This window comes from Centrocercus urophasianus, unplaced genomic scaffold (assembly GCF_019232065.1).
Source record: "Centrocercus urophasianus isolate 14NV4802_14NV808 unplaced genomic scaffold, USGS_Curo_1.0 seq_38, whole genome shotgun sequence".
In the NCBI taxonomy this organism is placed as follows: Eukaryota; Metazoa; Chordata; class Aves; order Galliformes; family Phasianidae; genus Centrocercus; species Centrocercus urophasianus.
In genome coordinates, this window is record NW_024884955.1 from 2,115,395 (window position 1) to 2,134,404 (window position 19,010).

General features: G+C 49.8%; 1 protein-coding gene across 2 annotated transcripts; it reads right to left on the bottom strand.

Annotated features, from left to right (window-relative positions):
* Positions 1-3,544: 3,544 nt before the first annotated feature.
* SLC17A9 (solute carrier family 17 member 9) lies at positions 3,545-18,735 on the bottom strand. 2 transcript variants are annotated; one of them, XM_042832479.1, is made up of 14 exons: positions 18,596-18,735; positions 12,527-12,724; positions 11,626-11,765; positions 11,386-11,550; positions 10,434-10,533; positions 9,781-9,911; positions 8,988-9,084; positions 8,207-8,303; positions 6,508-6,595; positions 6,176-6,210; positions 5,975-6,090; positions 5,559-5,614; positions 5,216-5,245; positions 3,545-5,134 (listed from the first exon to the last, which is right to left on the bottom strand). In XM_042832479.1, exons 1-14 carry the CDS (start codon positions 18,706-18,708, stop codon positions 4,971-4,973), a joined length of 1,530 nt encoding a protein of 509 aa, XP_042688413.1. In that variant the 5' UTR covers positions 18,709-18,735; the 3' UTR covers positions 3,545-4,970. The 2 variants fall into 2 exon arrangements, with proteins under 2 accessions (XP_042688413.1, XP_042688415.1); XM_042832481.1 differs by lacking the exon at positions 11,386-11,550.
* Between the last annotated feature and the right edge of the window lie 275 nt (positions 18,736-19,010).

Here is a 19,010-nt window from a genome sequence, read left to right on the forward strand (position 1 = left end):
GGAAAGGGAAAGGGAAAGGGAAAGGGAAAGGGAAAGGGAAAGGGAAAACAGAAAGAAAACTCTCACAAAACACCCTCCATACATTTGTGTGGGAAATGACAGTGTTACTAAAAGCACTGAAGCTCAAACACTGAATATTTCTGCTGTCTCTTACAGGCATTCTCTGTGTTTGCTAAAGCAATCGAATGTTTCAGGAAATGTCAAGAGAAGTAATGCTTGAGATAGGGGGTGCCCTTCCCTGGAAATGCTAATCCACCCAACACGGATGAATCTCCTGGAATAATCCTCTCTAATGCATGCCCAGGAAATCAATTCTGTGCTATATTCTTTAATCCAGAAATCTCCAAGGAGGAGGAGTGCAAGGACAGATAGACACCAACAAAACAAGACAAAAATGGCATTGTATTGCATCAAAGAGAGGAACTGGGTTCTTTATTGAGAGCAATGACTGATTCTTGCTGCAAGAAAAACGTGGAGGCCATGCAGCATGTCAAAAAAAGGGCACTGGCAATTCAGTTGTCTTTCTTCTCAGAAAGAGCAGTGATGCAGTGGCACAGCAGCTTATGGGGAGGTGTGGTCACCATCCCTGTAGGTGTTCCGGAGCTGTGGAGATGTGGCACTGAGGGAGGTGGGCAGTGGGCACAGTGGGCTGGGCTGGGGTTGGACATGGAGATCTTAGAGATCTTTTCCAACCTCAGCGACTCTGAGATTCTATGATTCTATACATGGCACTGCAGGGACAGAGTTTTGGGGTGAGCTCTTGTTGGTCCAGGTGGCTCCCAACTATTCCGAAGAGCAAATTTGCCTCAGACGGGCTGAAATGAAGTGAAATTAAAAAAAAGAGATAATGATAACATATTCAGCTGAAGACCTCCGGTCTGTTATCTGCCAATATCCTTGCTGATGGTACTATCTGCTCGGGGGCTTTATTCTGTGGAATAACCATAAATACCCAGGGCTTGGGGTGTCAAAGAAAGCAAATGCTCCATCCTCAGAGCACAGGAATGCATGGGGACCTCATCTGTACCCCAAACCCACTGAGCACATGAGCAGAAGCACAGGATGGTGCTCATGCCCAGCCCAGGTTCATGCCCACCCTACACCAAACACCTCAACAGCACTTCTGGAGAGCAGAGGACAAAAGTGTTCACCTCACACGAGGGGTACATGGGAGAGGTTATGAATCAGTGGGTTTGTGTAAAATTCAGTAGGAAAAAGAAAAAAAAAAAAACAACAACCAACAGGAAACACATGAAAGGAATTTAACAGCTGCAACGACCCCCAATGACTGCACAGGAAAATCCCCCGCCAGCCACAAACCGCTCCTGTAATGAGCATGCAGGACATGCACGAGCAGCTTCCTAATTCTCTGTGTACAATCCTACAGATAATTGCTACACGTGTATTTCCCGTTGTCTCCCATGCAAGGGGTTGTGCGTGGGGTTTTTTTTCTTTCTTTTCTCCTACGGAGCTGAAATTAAAAACAATTGGAGAATAATTGATGCCAAAGTGCCAGGAGATCGCGGCAGGAGCTGCGTTTGGATGAACAAGAGCGAGTCACCAGGATGGGCAGGGCAGGGAAACACAATTTGGGAAGGGATTCGAGGGATCAGCCGGAGCTTTTCTGGCAGCTACTTCCACAGTCACCCCCGTTAGTTGCTGTTAATCCTTACAAAAATCTGGCAATTTGGAACCAAAATTTTGCAAGTGTTTCAGAACTGCAGTAGGAGGCCAAATCCTATTACTGGAGAATGGAGCTTTGGCCTCTCAGGAGCAAAGGCACTTTGGAAGATGTGGATTTATGAGGGGGGGGGGAGGGAGAGGGGGGTTCTTCTCATTTTATTATTGGATTAAAGCCTTCCCCACCCTTAATCCCACACCACAAGCTTGGAACTCCGTTGGTATGGAAAGGAACTGAAGCACAAAGCCCCATTACTGATAATCACAATGGCATTTTTGGTTATCCCAGGGCACTCTGTGCTCCAGAGATCTCATCCCCAGGGATCACCCTGGCCAGAGACACCCCACATCTGCAGGAAAATGCTTTTAAGGCAAGAAACAAAACAGAGCAATGGAAAGGGGAGAGTACATGAAGCGGCTTGATGCTCTCAGCCGTAACTCCTTGCTTCCCCCCCCCCTCCATACCCCCTGATCCTGCTTCTTAATTACAAGCAGTCAAACTGTAAAGACCTTAATGGACATCTTAATTATCACATTAAAGTTTGAGATGGAAAATTCCTCATTAGGTGGCATGCAGTAGGTCACGGCTGCAATAAATGGTGGTATTTTGCTTGTGACAGCGCAGAGCGCGGTGCCCTTTGCAGAACAGCGATGCCTTTGGGGCACATCCTGACCCTGGGGAGCTGCCAGGTGGGTGTCAGAGCAGGGCTTTGCTTCGAGAGCATCTGCTTGTGTTTCCTGTGAGGACGTACCAGGGAGGAGTGCTCCTTGCTATCTCTTCTCCCCTCCAAATGTGCTGCTTTACTCCTGTGTTCTGCTTCCCATCTGCTTGAATGATTACATTGATTTAGTCTTAGGCAAACTGCAGTAAACCAGTGCTCTTTCAGTGCTCTCAGGCCAATGCCAACTACTGAATGTACTCTAAACAACTTAAATACAAACAGACCCAGCAATTCTAACCCACAACAGCAGTACAGTGTACCTGCAATTAATCAGCACAGCTGCAGATTTCCAGTCCCTTTCACACTATGATGAGGAACGGGGCAGGTTTTGGGGTGATCTGCGGCTGCTCAGAGCTCCTCAGGCCAGAAGAGCTCAAGTGTGCCTACCAGAGGTGGTTTGCATCTTTATATGCAGAGGAGCAGGATAGGAAGGGCTGAAGACAACACATATGCTATTCAACTGACTTCAGCATCATTTTGATAGCACTGAGTTCTGTGGTCTCTTTTCTAAGCATGCACAGAAGAAAATTAGTAGATCCCATGGTCCTCAAAGACATCTCCTATGTGGACAAAGACAGCCACTGTATGGCTCTGCTCTTCAGTGCTGCTCGGAGGGGTGAGCAGCTCTGCTCTCTGCCCAGCACAACCAGCTGTGCCAGCAGTGCCATGCACAGCGCCTGCTCCAACTGTGCCAGCTGTGCCAAGGCCAGGAGCAGCAGCTCTGGGCTGGCAGCAGTTCCCACATCCCAAATCTAACAGCTCCCTCTGTTGGCATCTGCACGAACCTATCAGTGAGGTTGCACAAAAGTTGGCAATTTGTGCTGGTTTTTTTACACAGTCTCCAGGCAGAAGACGGTCTGTGTGCAGGGAATGTGCCATCTGACAGCAGACTCGGTTCAATCCTGTTATCACTCCAACAAATGACCCCAAACCATGTCCTCTGATGCTAAAGTGTCCAGAAAACAGCTTGTTGGTCATTTTTCCAATATGAGCACACACATGAGAATGCTGTGATCCACCAGTCCTGCTCTTCTCCCAGCAAAGCCTCCCACCCCCTCCGCAGCCCCAGCAGGTTGGTGACACTGAGTGCACTTGAGCTCTGTCTCTTGAGCATCTCTGCTTCCAAGGGAAACCACACAGTGTGAAACAATTTGCTGCCTTTATTTTGTAGGTCCTTCCATAACACAATCTCTGATAGCAAGCTTTGGCAATGCTACTTAAACTAATAATTGTACAGCTGTGGAAAAGGGGGCTCAATGCTTTGCTGAGGATACCTGAAGGTGGAACCTGGCCTTAGATCTGTAACTTTCTGGCCAGTTTACAGAGGCAGATAATGCAGTTAACTCACTGAAGTGCTGGGTGAGCTGTGAGAGAAGGGTGAGAGACAGAGCAGTGACTTCCTTTAACGTGAAATGTCACACAAAACATAGATCCTACAAAAGCAGAAGCTGTAGGCTGCTAAATCCTTCCCCTTTAGAAATCCCATGGGCTTTGCTGGGAGTACCACAGAAAACAGGCATGCAGAATCAGGCCTCCAGTACATAAAATATAGAATTTGGTACTTAAATTTAAAAATATTTATAAATAACTTCAGACATTCAGGCTCAGAGACTTGAACAGCCAAGTATTTCCCCCTGACACAGGGAACAATGTGGATCCACATCCAGCACTATGGGTCCCCAATGTAGGAATTGGCTTTACACCTCATGCAGACTCCATGCCCACTGTGTGCTCTTTGGGATTGCCCCCAGTGCTTCAAGAGCACACGGAGGACACCTCTGACAGAGCAGGGAGCACAGATCCATAGCACTGCACGTGACCAGTTCTTCACATACATTCACAGCATACAGTGAAATGACTTTGGAGGATTCCTCAGCTGTCCCTGCACTACGAGGGAGCACAGCTCCACGTCCCCCCCAGTGAAGGGTTTGAGCTTTGAGGTCTCAGCACGAGCGTGGTGAAGGCAGTGTGGATGGGATGTCCTGCCCAGGGCTCCCAGCTAGAGATCCTCACTTGCCCTGAAGGAAGCCTTGAATCCATCTCACAACCTTTTCACATGTGCACCTGGGTTGGACCTGCAGAGCAGATTGCAAAACAAAGGCACGCGAGGAGCGGTTAAGGTCAGAGGTGCATTCTTTTGGATTTTGCTTTCAGTCCAGACAAAAAGCCACGCGTTGGAAATACCCCACGCAGTCACAGGGCGGCCAAGCGCAGCCGTTCCCATGCTCTGCACTCTGTAAGCTGAGAGTGCAAACTGCAGCCCCGTCCAGCAGGACAGCCACCAGCATATATGGCCCCTGAAAGGGACAGGGGCAAACCAAGGCCACATTCTCACGTGTAGACTTTGAACTGGATGGCCTCACCAACCACCAGCCATGCCCTGAGCAAAACAGGAACTCTACCTTTCTCTTCTGCTGTGGGTTTCATTCAGACCCACTGCACACATGGTCCCAGTCATTTACGTCCCATTAAAACACCCACAAAACAATAATGTTCTTTGGCACTTGTGCATCAGTGGCACACAGACGTGACACACCCCACTCCTTCCACTGCTCCTCAGACTCATTGCTACATGTCAATGTAGGCAGAGTCTGTGTCCACCCTCTGGGCCTCTCCAAACACCAGGAACGCACAGAGACCAACACTGTTGACAGCAGCCACCAGGTTGAAAACAGAAATCCAGGAGCCCGTTGTTTCCATCAGATATCCAGCCAGGTACACGCAAACCACACCTGTGCACAGAGGGAAGAGATGGAAATGCAGAGGGGCTGCATCCTGCTTGCCCATGGGATGAGCTGCAGGGAGTGCCTTACCTAGCAGAGCCCCGCCTGTATTTCCAACACCTGCAAAGAGAGGGAAAATGCCCTTTTGTTTCATCTCACAGGAATTGGGTGTTAACAACATGAAGACATGCACATCTCCACCTGGCTTGCCAACCCGACCCATTCGTTCTGTGTGCACAGCAAAATGCCATGCAAATGGTGGGGCCAACCAACGCTTCACCCGTCCTGCTGTCAGCCATCAGACAAACAAAGCAGCATGTCTGTGCAGCTCCATGAGGGCAGCTCCATGCACAGAAGGGAGCTGAGGCTGCAGGCACACAGCTCAACATCCCAAGGCCTGTCTGTCCCCCACACAGCCCAGAGGATTCCTTACCAAACAACAAGCCAGCACAGGATGGGGCCAGGTCTTGCACGTTCACTGAAATGCCACTAGTGAGAAACAGAGAGGGAAATGGCAGCTTTAACGGAGCAGGATTTGATTTGTCATCATTTGCACTGAGTTTAGCTGGTCCAACCAAAGGAAAGGATCCCAGATAATACCGGTGAGAGAGAACAAGGAGGGAAGAGGCTGCAAGCAGAGCAATATAGAAGGATTCAGCTCCAAGCGCTCAGAGGGGATGAAATGCAATCCACCTCCTGCTTTGTGCCCCCACAAGCTGCTCAGTCCTGCATGCCCTGCAGCACACAGATCAGAGGGCGATGCTCAGGGTTAGCACTAATGGTGGGATGGAAGCAGGCTGCTCATAGAGCCCCACCAGTGTGGGGTGGGAGCTGAGGGGCTGTGGGTACCTGTGGTTAAAGGTCTGAAGCCCAACAGAGGCTGAGGCGAACACGACAGCATTGCAAAAACTAGATGTCTGACCCAGGCACAGGGCAAACATGCTTGAGACTCCAGAGCCAATGACCTGGAAAAAGAGAAAAATCAAATACCTCCGTGAGTTTTCCATGAGCAGGTAGCTCAAGCTACTCCCACGGCTTCAGTTCTCTTACCTGCATGAACTTACGAACGGTGATGGTTTTGTACCCTGGAAGAGAAGGAAGAGCCTCAGTTAAGGCAGCTCAACAGCTCTCCTTGTTCCCAGCCAGGAGAGCACAAAGTGATTTCAGACGGCCAGAGCTCATTTCTGGATGGATCTTGTAAGACCAAAGAGAGCTCCAACAACATGGATGGGGCAGCACTCCCACTGATGTCATCAGGACTGCATGTTTTTTGTTTGCTGGGACTTCTCCTCCTTCCCAACAAGCCTCTCTCATTCCTCCTCCCAGTTCTGTTCCCACAACGCATAAAATAAGAGCTGAGGAAAAGCCAGAAGGGCTCTTACCCTGATTAATTAAATGATCGGACAGAAATCCACTGAACAAGCTTGTTGGAATTGCAACCAGCCAGGGAACAACATTGAACACCCAGCCCTGAAAGACAGCAAAAGTCAAGAGAGGGCTGCTGTCAGAGCAAATGTTTTGCAAAGAAAGGACACACATGAAGGGAGCAGAACTTCTTACAGGCCTCTATTGCCTTCCCAGAGCACAGCGCCCAGGCTGTGGCTGCCTGCCAGGCCAGGACAGGCAGCATTGCTCTCTCTGTCCCTGTGCAAATCCCAGCAGTGAGGACTGAGTGTGACAAAGTTTGGTGCTCAGCACAGCGATGTGCAGAGAGCCGGGGAGCTCTGGGAGCTGCGGGTGTAGCTCTGCCCTGTGGGTCACCCACAAAGAAGCTGGCAGCATTTTCAGCAGGGGCTTCAGCCTTGTTAGCAGCATTAGCAGGAAGCTGAGGGAACGTAGCTGGATTTTGTAACGCCAGGATTAGGTAACATTATAGCAACAACATGCCTTGGTCTATTTTCAATTCAGCAAGCTTGCTACATTTGTAATCACAGATGATTGCTGGTCATCTGGATTACTGCTGCTCAGAGGCATTTAGTGCCCAGATCCCACAAGGAGCTGAACTCGCTGTGTGTTGGGCTGCGTTCATCTCAGCTCATCCCCTCCGTGCCCCTTTGCTCAGAACCCCATGGACACACCCTGCAGCAGAGGGATGCACAGAGGGATGAGTGCTCCTGGTTTGAGTAATCCTGCTCTGGCTGCTCTTGGAAACTGCATCCATCTGCATCTCAGCACCGGTGAAATTTTAGTTCTTGGTCTCTTTCGAAAATGTACCACCGTAGGGCTTGCAGTTCTGTGTCTCTTGTAGCACCAGCTGGGGTTACTCAGCACACTTGGTCCCAACACACCAAAGCCACCCTTGTCTCATCCCAATGCCAAAACGCTCCTGCATCTCCATCCATCCAGGTGGGCTGGGGGTGGGTGAAGGCATCTCACCTGCAGCAGGGGCATCTGACCAGCAGGTGACACAGTTTTACCACACTAAGGATTATCCTTTAAAATCAAGCATCATCAAGCCCCGGTTTATTAAAATATATGAAGCGATTATTGGATGCAGGAGCACTGTATGGAGCATCTTACATAAGGGAACCATGATATAAGGCACAGCAGATGGTAAATTACCGCTGCGAGCGCATTACAAGAGGTGCACAGATCCCGTCACAACAATATGTTTGCTGGTTTAATACATGATTGTAATATAAATACCAAGGATGCCATAAAGGACTTTATGGATGTAATAATAAAAGGCATGTTTAAGCTCTGAAAATTACCCAAAAAAGGGAAAAAAAAGAACAAAACCCAATCCTAACAGAGCTATTGTGGAAAAGGCCGTGTCAGTTTCTGAGTGCAGGATAGGCAGCAGCACTCAGCCCAGAGGAGCAGGACTCTGAAAGATGGGAATGCTTGCACTGGGGAGAGGGAAGCATTCCCAGTAAGTGCACGTTATCAATGGTAACGACCACTTCTGCAGATCTCTCTGAGCTGTGCAATGTCAATATAGCTAAAATCCCCATGAAAACCCAGTCATGGAGTCATTGCAACAGCACGGTGTCGCAAGCCCTGTGTTGTTCATTAGAAAACCACCCCACTCTGTGAAAGCAGTGCAGGGAGCCCAGCCCTCCTCCCCCCACCACTGCTTACCTTGGACTCGGGGAACGTTTCCTTAAAGAAAGTCGGCAGCCAGGAGAGGAGGGTGAAAAACGTGCTGGCTGTGCACAGCTGTGCGACGATGACAGCCCTGGGAATACACAGCAGGGAGGAGGCAGTGAGCTGGGTAAGAGGAACCAGCCCAGCAGTGCAGCATTGCAGTTCCTGGTCTATAATTAAATCCCTCTGAGTGCTGCAGTTGCTTCCAGAGATCTTTTCACAGATAACTGCAGCTCTCTGCTCTAACCATGCACTCCCACATCCTTCTCTCCGTGCCTGACATCAGAGCACAGGCTCAGGACAGGTTCACTGACCCAGCTGCAGGAGGTGGCACCGAGGGCTTCCTAAGGCCCTGCCATCAGCAGATGGCCCACGGTTGTTCAGGGCAGTGAGCCCCTCTGCCCTGCCTTTAGCAGACCCTGGGAACCCACTGCTGTGCTCCAATGAGCCTCAGTGCCCAATTCAGAATCCTCCTCCCTAAAAAAAGGGCTATAAAGAGATGCTTTTCCAACAGCAAGAATGCAGGGCCACGGCACTGCTTAGGAGCTCACTGCAAGCAGTGTTTCTAACAAGCCTGTTGGGGAATGGTGCTCTGGAGAAGCACAGGACTCACCCAGGGAGCAGCCTGCAAACCTGGTGATGTTTTCCAAATGCAAAAGGGCAAAGTACAAACGCACAGAACAAACAAGCACAACGAGTTGAGAAGCCCTGGCAGGAGGATGCTCTCCAGCCCCGCTGTCCTGGCACAGCACTCAGAGCTCCGTCAGCTGCCTACCATATCGGTGCCTTCTTAAACAGCTGCTTCCAAGGCACTTTGCTCTGCTTCGAGATTGAGATGCTTCTCATTAAATAGTCTATGGGGATGATGAGATCTGAAGGGACAAAAACAGCCAAAAGAAAGCTCTGATCAGCAATATGCTGTGCAAGCTGGACCAGATTTGAGAGACCACTCAAGCACTTCGATCTCCTCTAACTCTGCAATACTGGCAGTGGATGCTCCTGTTAGGTTCACCAAGATCTTCCACAGCACTCACCCACCACTCCACCCAGCCACCCTCACCATTTGTTGAATTTCTGGACAACAGCTCTTTGGGCAGCTCTGGATTCCATGCAGCACCAGGCACAAGGTGAGCTGGGCTCCTGCATCCCATGTGCACTAATAACACTGTATCCAGGTGTCATTGTTTGCCCATGTGTGGATTTACACCCGGAGTTATTTGGAAGAGATATTCAGGATTAACTGGTCTGTAAAAGCTCTGTGTGTAGATGCCCTTAGCTGGGAATAAGTATCTTGCCCTGCTTTAGCTTAATCCACTTAGCAGATCAGGCTCTGCGTGGTGTTTTCACCAGTGCTTAAAGGAATGGAAGAGTCAGAGCAAACTCTTGACAGCAATATAATCCAGCATGGGACTGGGAACAGAAACTCAGCAAAGCAAAAGCTCAAAATCTTGTTTCTGGGTTCAGCATCTTCAGGCAGACACAACACAAAGAGACCCAAGGAAAACCCACCACGTAACACACCCTTGGCAATGCAAAGCTGCCACCCGAGGCAGGAGGGCTGATTTTACCTTTCTCTGTCAGCAGGTACTTGCAGGTGCAGTAAACCCAGAGCAAAGTGAGCAAACCAGAGAAGTAGAAAACGCTCTCCCAGCCGTACCAGTCCAGCAGCAGAGATCCTGCAGCTCCGATCACCAGCGTCCTGTAAGGCAAACCACAGGATGGCTCATTTCTAACCCCCACAAGCGAGTGATTAAACACAGCAAAATTGCTGTATGGCTTTTAAGCAGCCCTTCCATTTAGAAAGGAAATTAGCAGAGATGGGAAAATTCTATTGTTGTCATCTGTCAGGGGACAGTGAGCAGTCTTGGGCTGACCCCTGCTTTTCCTACCGGATCAGGCTGTTTCCCAGAGTAATTAAATGTTGCTCTTCAAAGTCTGTCTTGGAAGGAAAGTGAAAAAAACAACAACACAGAAATCTTTGACATGCTCAAGAGCAAACAGCACACTTCAGAGAACACGCAGTCTTCAGCAACGTGTGCGTGAGAGCACAGACAGCAACTGCCTGAGGCTTCCCCAGCTGCAGGCAGCATCCTCAAGGACCCAGGCACCTGCCTGCACTTCAGGCTGGAAGTTTTGCCTCCAACTATTTAATGTCCTTTCATCATCAGGATGTCCTGAGACTGTCACTCGCTGCTCAAAGCCATCTGCCTTCTGAACTTACCCGAACTGTGAGCCGGTCCCCACTGTGCTGTACGTGAAGGCTCGCTCACTCTCCCGGACCCTCTGAGACAGCAGGCTGGCCAGGGATGGGAAGTAGACCCCTGTGAGCAAGGGAAAGGAGCTGTAAGTGTAGGGGGCCTCACCAGCAAGCTGAAAGCAAATTTACAAGATCCAGCAGGAGCTAAGCACTGAGATAAAGAAGCAGGACTTTGGGTGAATTTGTAATAGGGGCATAACAGAAACTAAAGGAACCTGTGGCCATGAAAGGTTTGCTTGTGCCTTCTGCATAATCCCATGTTGTCGACACTGCTGCTACCATCAATTACAGAAAAAAAAAAGTAAGGTTGGAAAAGACCTCTAAAATCCCCAATCCCAACCCTCCCCACCATGCCCACTGATCCTCAGTGCCACGTCTCCATGGTTCTGGAACACGTCCAGGGACAGCAACTCCACCACCTCATCAGCTCATCAGTGCCAATTACATCCCCACAATGCTGCAGTTTGGCAAGAGGAAAGGAAAATCACCCCAAATTATGCCAAGGCTTTGGGAAGGACTGATTTGCACAGAGTGCTTTGAAGGAGTTTTAAAACCCAGCAAATTCCAATCCAATTTCAGAAGCCAGCTGTAGTTTCCTATTGTGGCAGCCTGTGTCCTGCAGAGAAGTTACTGTGGGGAATGATTTGTGGGTGACTTTATCTAGAAATGTCTTTTTTTTCCTTCCTATGGATGCTGCAGGTGCAGAGGCAGCACTGAGGCTTGCTTGAACACCTAGGAGAAGTGCTCATGCACTGCAAACCAAAGGACTTAACCTGGAGAAGAGAAGGCTCCATGGAGACCTGATAGCTGCCTTGGGGATGGGCATTTTAGCAGAGTTGGTTGTGATAAGACAGTGGAAAATGGTTTTAGACTCAGAGAGGGGAGATTTAGATTGGATACGAGAAAAGTTTCTTACAATGAGGGCAGTGAAGCACTGGCACAGGTTGCCCAGAGAGGTGGTGGTGTCCCATCGCATCACTGGAGACACCCAAAGTCAGGCTGGAGGGGCTCTGAGCATGGATGGAGCTGTGGGTGTCTCTGCTCATTGCAGGGCGTTGGACCAGATGGGCATTAAAGGTCCCTTCCAACACAAATGATTCAGTAATTCTTTGAACTTGCACGCACTCACTGCCTGCACTCAGGACGTGGCTCTCACCTTGCAGCAGCCCCATGAGGAACCTGGAGCAGGTCATGAAGACGAGGTGTGCAGACGTGATCTGGGTGAGCAGTGGGGTGATGAATGTCAGGAAGCCCCATGCTGATGCTGAGAGGAGGAGGACTTTCTCACCCCCTATTCTGGAAGGAAAAGAACATGTATAGAAAGTGAGCAGAAGGCAAAAGGGCAAAGGCAAAAGGGCAAAGGCCCCTGCCAAAGCTCAAGCCTTCTTCCCAGCTCTGCTAGCTTTTAAGAGCGAATTCTCCCCTATGCAGGAAATTCCAAGCTGCTGCTTTGCTTTTTTTACCACAGTTACTGAACCAATGGCAAAAGCCACTTCCGTCAGAAAAATTCAGGTGGTATAAAAGTGGTCTTCACTGTCTAAAGGTGAACAGAAACCACACTGGTCTACGTGTCTACAACCACCACGCTGGTCTACGTGTGCATTAACATACCTGTAGGTCTCTCTGGCAGCTCTGTGGGATGGTTGGGGCACTCCCTCTGTTTGATGGGAATTATGCCTGTGCTAAGTCCTTTGGTGCATGCTGCACTGTAACCACAGCACCAATTTTAAGACCCAGGCATCCAAACAAATAGTCAAAACTGCATGTATACTTTCTGAATCAGGGCTAAAGACCCTGGGTAGGGCCGATAAAGAAACCCATCAAGCCTTTCCCCACAGACAGGCTTCACCCTTTGCTCTGTTACTCTCCCAGGGTGAAAGGTGGCACTACCAAAACTTGAAGCGAGAGGTCAAAACCAAGCTCTGTGCTACTGAGAAAACCCAAGCAGGGGAAAATAGAAATGGAAACAACAGAAACCAAAAATGGAAACAGAAAATGGAAGGGGAAAAAAAAAAAAAAAAAAAAAAAAAGATAGAAACGGAAGTAACTCCCAGTACTGATCACTGATGTGTCCTCCGACGACCTGCGTCAAGCAGTAGCCCCAGAAGAAGCTGCTGAGCACGACTCCTGACTGCTTCTTGTCCCAGCCGAAGTGCGCGCTCAGGGCGACGGCGCAGATGGGCACGGTGACGCGGGCGCAGTACAGCAGGCACGTCCCCAGCAGCAGCATCACCGTCCACACGCGGCACTCGGGTCTGAACGGGGCAAAAAGAAGGTGGGGAAATGGCTGAGTGGATGTGCCTGGCAGAGCTGTCTTTTTCTGTCCCAAACAAAAGCTCCGGGAAGTGTTCTTTAGAGGGTAACAAAGGAAAGGGCAGCACGTGACAGACCATGTTGGAAGCAAATATTTGCTGTTTGGCACTCCAACTCATTCCCCAGGGGAGGTGGCACGTTACCCTTCGTAAATGTGACATGGATGGAAGAGTGTTTTAGTGAGAGATGGGACTGTGGGGCTGAAGAGCCCAGAGCGAGGAGCAGAGTAACCCAGCGTATAAGCAAGGATGGGTTTGCAGCCCGTGCTCAGTTTTGGTACATGAGCACCCAGCCCCAAGGAAAGTGCTCCTGCAGAAGGGGGTATTTACTCCTGACCGGTCTGTAGGCTGGGTCTCCCAGTGCCCATGAAAAAATAAGCTCAGTGAGAACATACACACTATTCAGGAGGGCTGCTCCGAAAGTAGTGCTTCCTATTTTACTATGTTGGCCCATGAGAGGTGGATGCCAGTGGTATGGCAATAGAGATTGAACCTTCTCAACAATATTGCATTCCATTGACAGATGGCAGCAGAAAAACACCTCACATGGAAGAATGTATGGAACTGAATTCCTCCATGTGGAAAAAAGGGCATCCAATGACATTCACTGATGCTTGCTGAATGTTGATGGAAACCAAACAGTGGATGTATGCACAGTGAGGCAGTGGATAGTGCAGACTTGTCCAAGTGTGGCATACAGACTCTTGTTCATCCTTGGCAAAAACACCTAGTGGTGGTGACTACATGGGAAGTGCTTTTTTGTAGCTAAGCACTTGCCCTGTCAAATGGTGTTATTGTGCTCTTTGTAGCTGTTGTAGCTTCCATGGAAATAAACAGGATGCGACCCTCCTATGTTAAATTTGGTTAATTTTGCGTCCATTGAGCAGAGCACAAAGCAAACAAGCTTTGTCCATTCCAGGGTAGACTGGAATTCACTGTACTGGGGCACCGATCTCTGTGCTTTCCACCCCACTGTCTGCATGGGAAACAACTTGCACTCCTGCATTGAAAGGAGCACTTATTCCACTGTACTGGATTTATGACCAGTGTAGGTTAATCCCACACAGCACAAGACCATCAATAAACCTGTCCGTCAAGGAGGGAGACAAGGGAACAATGGAAAGGAAAGCACTCAGAGCCTCTGGACTGTTCCAGGTGAATTTATTGCTATTTCCTGCCAAGGCAAACAGGCAGCTCTGTGCCAGCCCTGGCAGGAAGAACTGGGGGCTTTGAAGGTTGGACCTGTACTGACTGTGCACACACACTACTGAATAGTGCAGGAACCTCACTTATCTTTGCTGGAAGAATGAGTAACCAAAGGTTGTGCTGCCTCGGTCACTTGACTCAGCTGACATACAAGAGAGTCTTGGTCTTATGCTGTCAGAAGGGCATGTGCTGTAAGAGGGACACTGTCACTCTGTACTCAGCACTACTGAGGCCTCACCTTGAGTGCTGTGCTCAGTTTTGAGTCTCTCACTACAAGAAGGACATGGAGGCCTTGGAGCATGTCCAGAGAAGGGCAGAGGAGCTGTGAGGTCCCAGGGGGGTGGTGGGGTCACCATCTCTGGAGGTGTTCCAGACCTGTGTCCCCAAGGGTCAGCGGGCGCAGTGGAGTGGGTAGGGGTTGGACCTGGGGGTGTTAGTGGTCTTTCTTCCAACCTAAATGATTCTGTGAGTTTATGATCCAATGATCACACTTTAACTTGCAGCAAAAACAAAGGTGTTTATTCATCACCTGCAGAGCTTGGCTCCTACTCATTCTGCAGCCAGCCTGGAGCCCTAATCTTCCCTCTTATCTGCAGTGGCACGATGCCTGTTAATTTGAGTCAGTGAACCTGAACAATTGGGGCGACCAAGTAAAGCACCTGCAATGAGTGTCAATACTCACTATCATTTGGCTGCTGAGGCAGTGCACGTCTCGATCACTGCTTCACTGCATTTATACCCTTTTCCTATACTGTTATCAGTAGACACTTCCATTCAAAACAAGCGTGGACTGTCATAAGGACTGCAAATTACCACTTGCTCCATAGGTAGCATATCCAGCAAGGAAAATCCACTCTGACAGTCTGAGTGTGCCCACACCCACCTGAAGCACGGCAAGAATTGCTTCTCTGCAAGGACAATGATGTGTTTACATCAGAGGAAAGAGCTTTGTAAACGCATTTTCTCCTAATTATAGTTATCACAGAGGCTGCCGATGAGTCAATGTTCTGTCAGTACAAAACAACAGCAGCAAAGGTTACAGGAGAAGCCTGGGTTAGCAGAAGGGAGAAAAAACTCTGCTTTCAGAACTAAGCAGTAATGACAAATCAAATGTAAGGTTTTGGAGATTATAACTGCCCTCTGAGAAGTGGAGCTTTAGCAGCATTAGTAAATTTACCTAAATTGTTTCTCTGATGAGGGAGTAATAATCTGAGCTGGGAACAACCAAACCGAGTAAGACTGAAGCACATCTAAGCCTAAACCTGCGGCCTTGCTCAGCAGCTTCCTTTGTGCAAAGAACAGCACCTGCAGCTGCATCCTCTTCTGGGACCCAATTTGCAAATAAAGCAGCCATGCAGCTAGAAAACACTTCCTACTTCACAAACCTCCAACCACCACCCAGACGGACTATAGTTAGCATGAGGACTGTAATTGAGCCCTAATGACTTTTTCTGGGCTGCTGTCTGTATGGCAGCAGCGCTGTGGTGAGCAGCCCTGGTGATGTCCCTTGGTTCTGCCCCACTACAGCCCCAGGCAATGGGTCACCATTTTGCTCAGAGGCACCCAACAATTCTGTAGGGTTCAGACCCCACCGTGCCCCATCCAAGGGCACAATGGCTGACACCAGTGTGTAAGGAAACCCACCGTGGAAAGAGAACCAGAAGCACAGGGTACCTTTATTTGCAGCCTGTTATCCTGCTGGAGGAACATCTGTAACAGGTGCCACAAAGCAAATATTGATTCAACTTGTATTTCTCTTGATGTGCCCCCTGCCTGCCCTCAGCCCGCGGCTCTGTTTGCAGGCACTGCAGGTCACTGTTGAAATGAACTTGCTGAAATTCAGGCTATCAGCAGGGACAGACCCAGCTCCCAGCCACACCTCAGGGCCACCAAACCATGGGACAGCATTGCTGGCACCAGCATGGGGCCACCTGGCAGGAGGATGACAGCTCCATAGCAAACCTCAGCCCCAGCTCAGCCACCGCCTGCTTTAATTGACAGCAATCGACACAGTGGCACCTGCCTGCCATGGTGCAAGGAGGTAACACCCAGGTGGTTATTTTTAACTCTGTCCAACAACCCTCTCACTTCTCTTTGTTCCTCCTATCAACAGCTCCTCCCTCTCTCAAAAACCCAACACAAGTATTCAGGCAGTGCTTTTTCTTCCCTCCTCACGCTGCAGACTGGCTCCACTCCGGTGATTTCTCACTGTCAAAAGCAGCATTTTGGTTCAGAGAAAGCTTTTTTCCAGCCAGAGCACAGAGGACACAGGGCTTTTTTTACTGGGAAAGCTGCTGATTTCCTGTTCGCCTCCTGTGCACAGACTTCTTCTGCAGAGCCACAGATGGCAACAAAGTGGTGTTCAGCAAGCGCAGCTCTCAGTTTATTCCCTCTCTTCATTTCTTGCTTTCGGCAAAAGCAAAGATGAAAATTAGATTTGAGCTGCTCTCATGAGCTGGAAATAGTTGTTTAGTCCAGGTGGAGAAGGTGGGAAAATGTAATAACAAAGCACACACATGCTTTGCACACTGATATAAAATGGACATGGATCAGACATAAATGAAATGCATTTCTTGCTTACGTACTCTATGTGAAAAGTTCTCAGCAAAGGCACAATTAAAATCAGACTGACGAACTTGGATAATGAAACAACCAGCAAAGGAAAGAAAGAAGCAACAAAAGCTGCAACATGGGCTGACAAAAGACGAGGGTACAGAGCTCAGGAACACAATGTGATCTCTGGGGCAAGAAGTGCAGTCAGGAGACTGGAGAGCAGCACGTGGCCATGGTACAGCTCCTTTCATCTGTGAAGTTGAGAGAAACTGCTATAATAATAATCCCTTGTCTTTAGGTGTAGCCAGAGGCTAGGAGAGGCAGAGTGGTTTCAGAAGCCGTTTTCTTCCCAGGACACACTGCCTTTTCTGTGCTTTATTCCTCTTCTGGATGCACCATCCAAAATGTTGTCTCTGTGTCACTGGTGGATCTGCCCATGGCTTTATTTCTAACTTTTGGCTATAGATTTCTTGGAGCCTTAGCCTTCCCACCAGTCCAACCAGAAGGCCCCGATTGGCATGTTAAGATCTCCAACAAAAAGCTCTATCTAAATGTCCAGATGTGCTACAACACGAGCAATCTTTTCAAGCTCCAAGCAGAAATCCCCAAACCTTGTTCTTGAATGAGAAAGACGATACAGATAATAACGTGTGATAGCACAGCCACGGGAAACCTACCTACCAAAAAGTCTGACAAGGGCAGCTGGGGAGGTAGGGCAAACCACAGGGAAAGAACAGTGCAAGAGGAAGGAAGAGCTGGCTGAAAAAAAGGAGGACAAAAGAAGAAGCATCACGAACAAAGATGGAACAATAAACCCGCCAAGATAAGCGCTTATCTCTCCTTGCACTGACAGTGCAGGCAGATCCTGGGAGGCAGCCTGGCGGGGCTTTTATTGGAGCACGAACACGGAACTCGTGTCACTTCCCCCACTTGATAAAACCTTGCCTCCACGGCAATTCATCCATGCATTGAAATGTCAAGAGCTGTTATTCAATCGCATACCTTGATCAAAAATTGTCCGCTACGCTGATTTTTAACCACCTCACCAGCCACGTTCTGCACCTCTACCACCCAGACACCAACCCGCCCATCTAACCTGGCAGAACGCTCCTCTCCCACTTGTTTGCTTGAGACCCCCAAACAAGAGAAGGTATGGGTGTGTGTGGGTCTGGCACAGACCAAATTCTTTCAATCACTAACAGCAACATGGTCAGAATTCTCTAAAAACGCTTCTTTCTTGATAAATAATTCACCCACAGTCAACATCAACCACCGCTTTCGTTTACACCCCAACTGCTTAAAGCGGTCACTTCGACCTAAGAGGAGAGCTAAATATTTTCCTAGAAATATAAGATACCCTGAGTTGGAAGGGATCCACGGTGATCAATGAATGCAGCAAAGCCGAAACCCAAACCCTACACCTGAGAGCAGCATCTCAGCACTCCTTGAAGGAAGGCAGTTTGCAAACAAATTGTGACTCCCAGGCAGAAGTGCATCCAGGTGGGGATGAGGTAGAAGCACGTTGTGAGAATCGTGGTGTAACACAGGGAACACCATAGAGACAGCATGGAATTTTTGGGTTCTGAAGTGCTGGAAAGTCAGCATCCAGCCCACCAGTGCCCAACCTTTTCCTCCATGGCATCGTACCAAGGCAGTTTGGGGAGAGGAAAAGAACAGGAATAGTTCCGAGCTGGTGAGCTTCTCCTTTTACAGACTTCATCTTAATGAATCGCTATCAGCAGTACAAACATCCCGGCTGGAACACTTTGATAAACCTCGCCTTAGTTTCGACGGCATGTTTAAATAACTGACTGCAGGCCAGAAATAGATCGGAGAGATTTTTTTCCCCCCCCGCGATTCATAGCAATTCCACACCTCGCCCATCGGGGGTTTTCCTCCACCGCCCAGCACCCAACGGCCGGGTGCCCTCCGACCCTCGAGCATCTCCGAAATCTCCCGTCCGGAATCCGGCACGTCGCAGGAGCAGCCCCAGGAGCTGCGGAGAGGTTCCTGGCTGAGCCTGCCCAGCTCGCCCGGGGAACGCCGCAACCTCACCTGGACCAGCACGGCTCCCCGCCTCCATCCCTCCTCATGCCGTCGTGCTGCGGGGCCCGGTAGCCGTGCTCTCCTCCGTACACCGGCGCATTCCTGCCGCCGCCCGCGGCCATGCGGGCAGCGCTTTCCGGCCCCGCCGGCTCACATCGCCGCCGGCTCCCTCCCCCTGCCGAGCCGCGGCCACGTGTCAGCGCCTCCCCGCCGGGCCGTTCCGGGAAGTCCCGCCGCCCTCCACGATGCCGGGGCCGCCCGCATAGCTCTCGGGGCGGGCGGGATCCCGGCTCCGCATCCAGCCCCGGGGCAGCCCCGAACTCGCGGTGCCCGGGGAAGGCGCTCGGCCGCCGGTCGGTGCGGAACGGAGCTTTGGCGTTTCCGTCCTTTTCCCTCAAACTTGGTCTTTGTGTTGCTGGTTTCT

What these genes read in the sequence shown, in the direction of transcription:
- SLC17A9 (XM_042832479.1), bottom strand. Translation starts at nt 18,708, where the DNA reads ATGGCCGCGGGCGGCGGCAGGAATGCGCCGGTGTACGGAGGAGAGCAC. An exon ending in GGGACCGGCTCACAGTTCGG is followed by an intron (nt 9,912 to 10,433) that starts GTAAGTTCAGAA and finishes TTTGCCTTACAG; the next exon opens with GACGCTGGTGATCGGAGCTG. An exon ending in GTACCTGCTGACAGAGAAAG is followed by an intron (nt 9,085 to 9,780) that starts GTAAAATCAGCC and finishes TTGTCCCTTCAG; the next exon opens with ATCTCATCATCCCCATAGAC.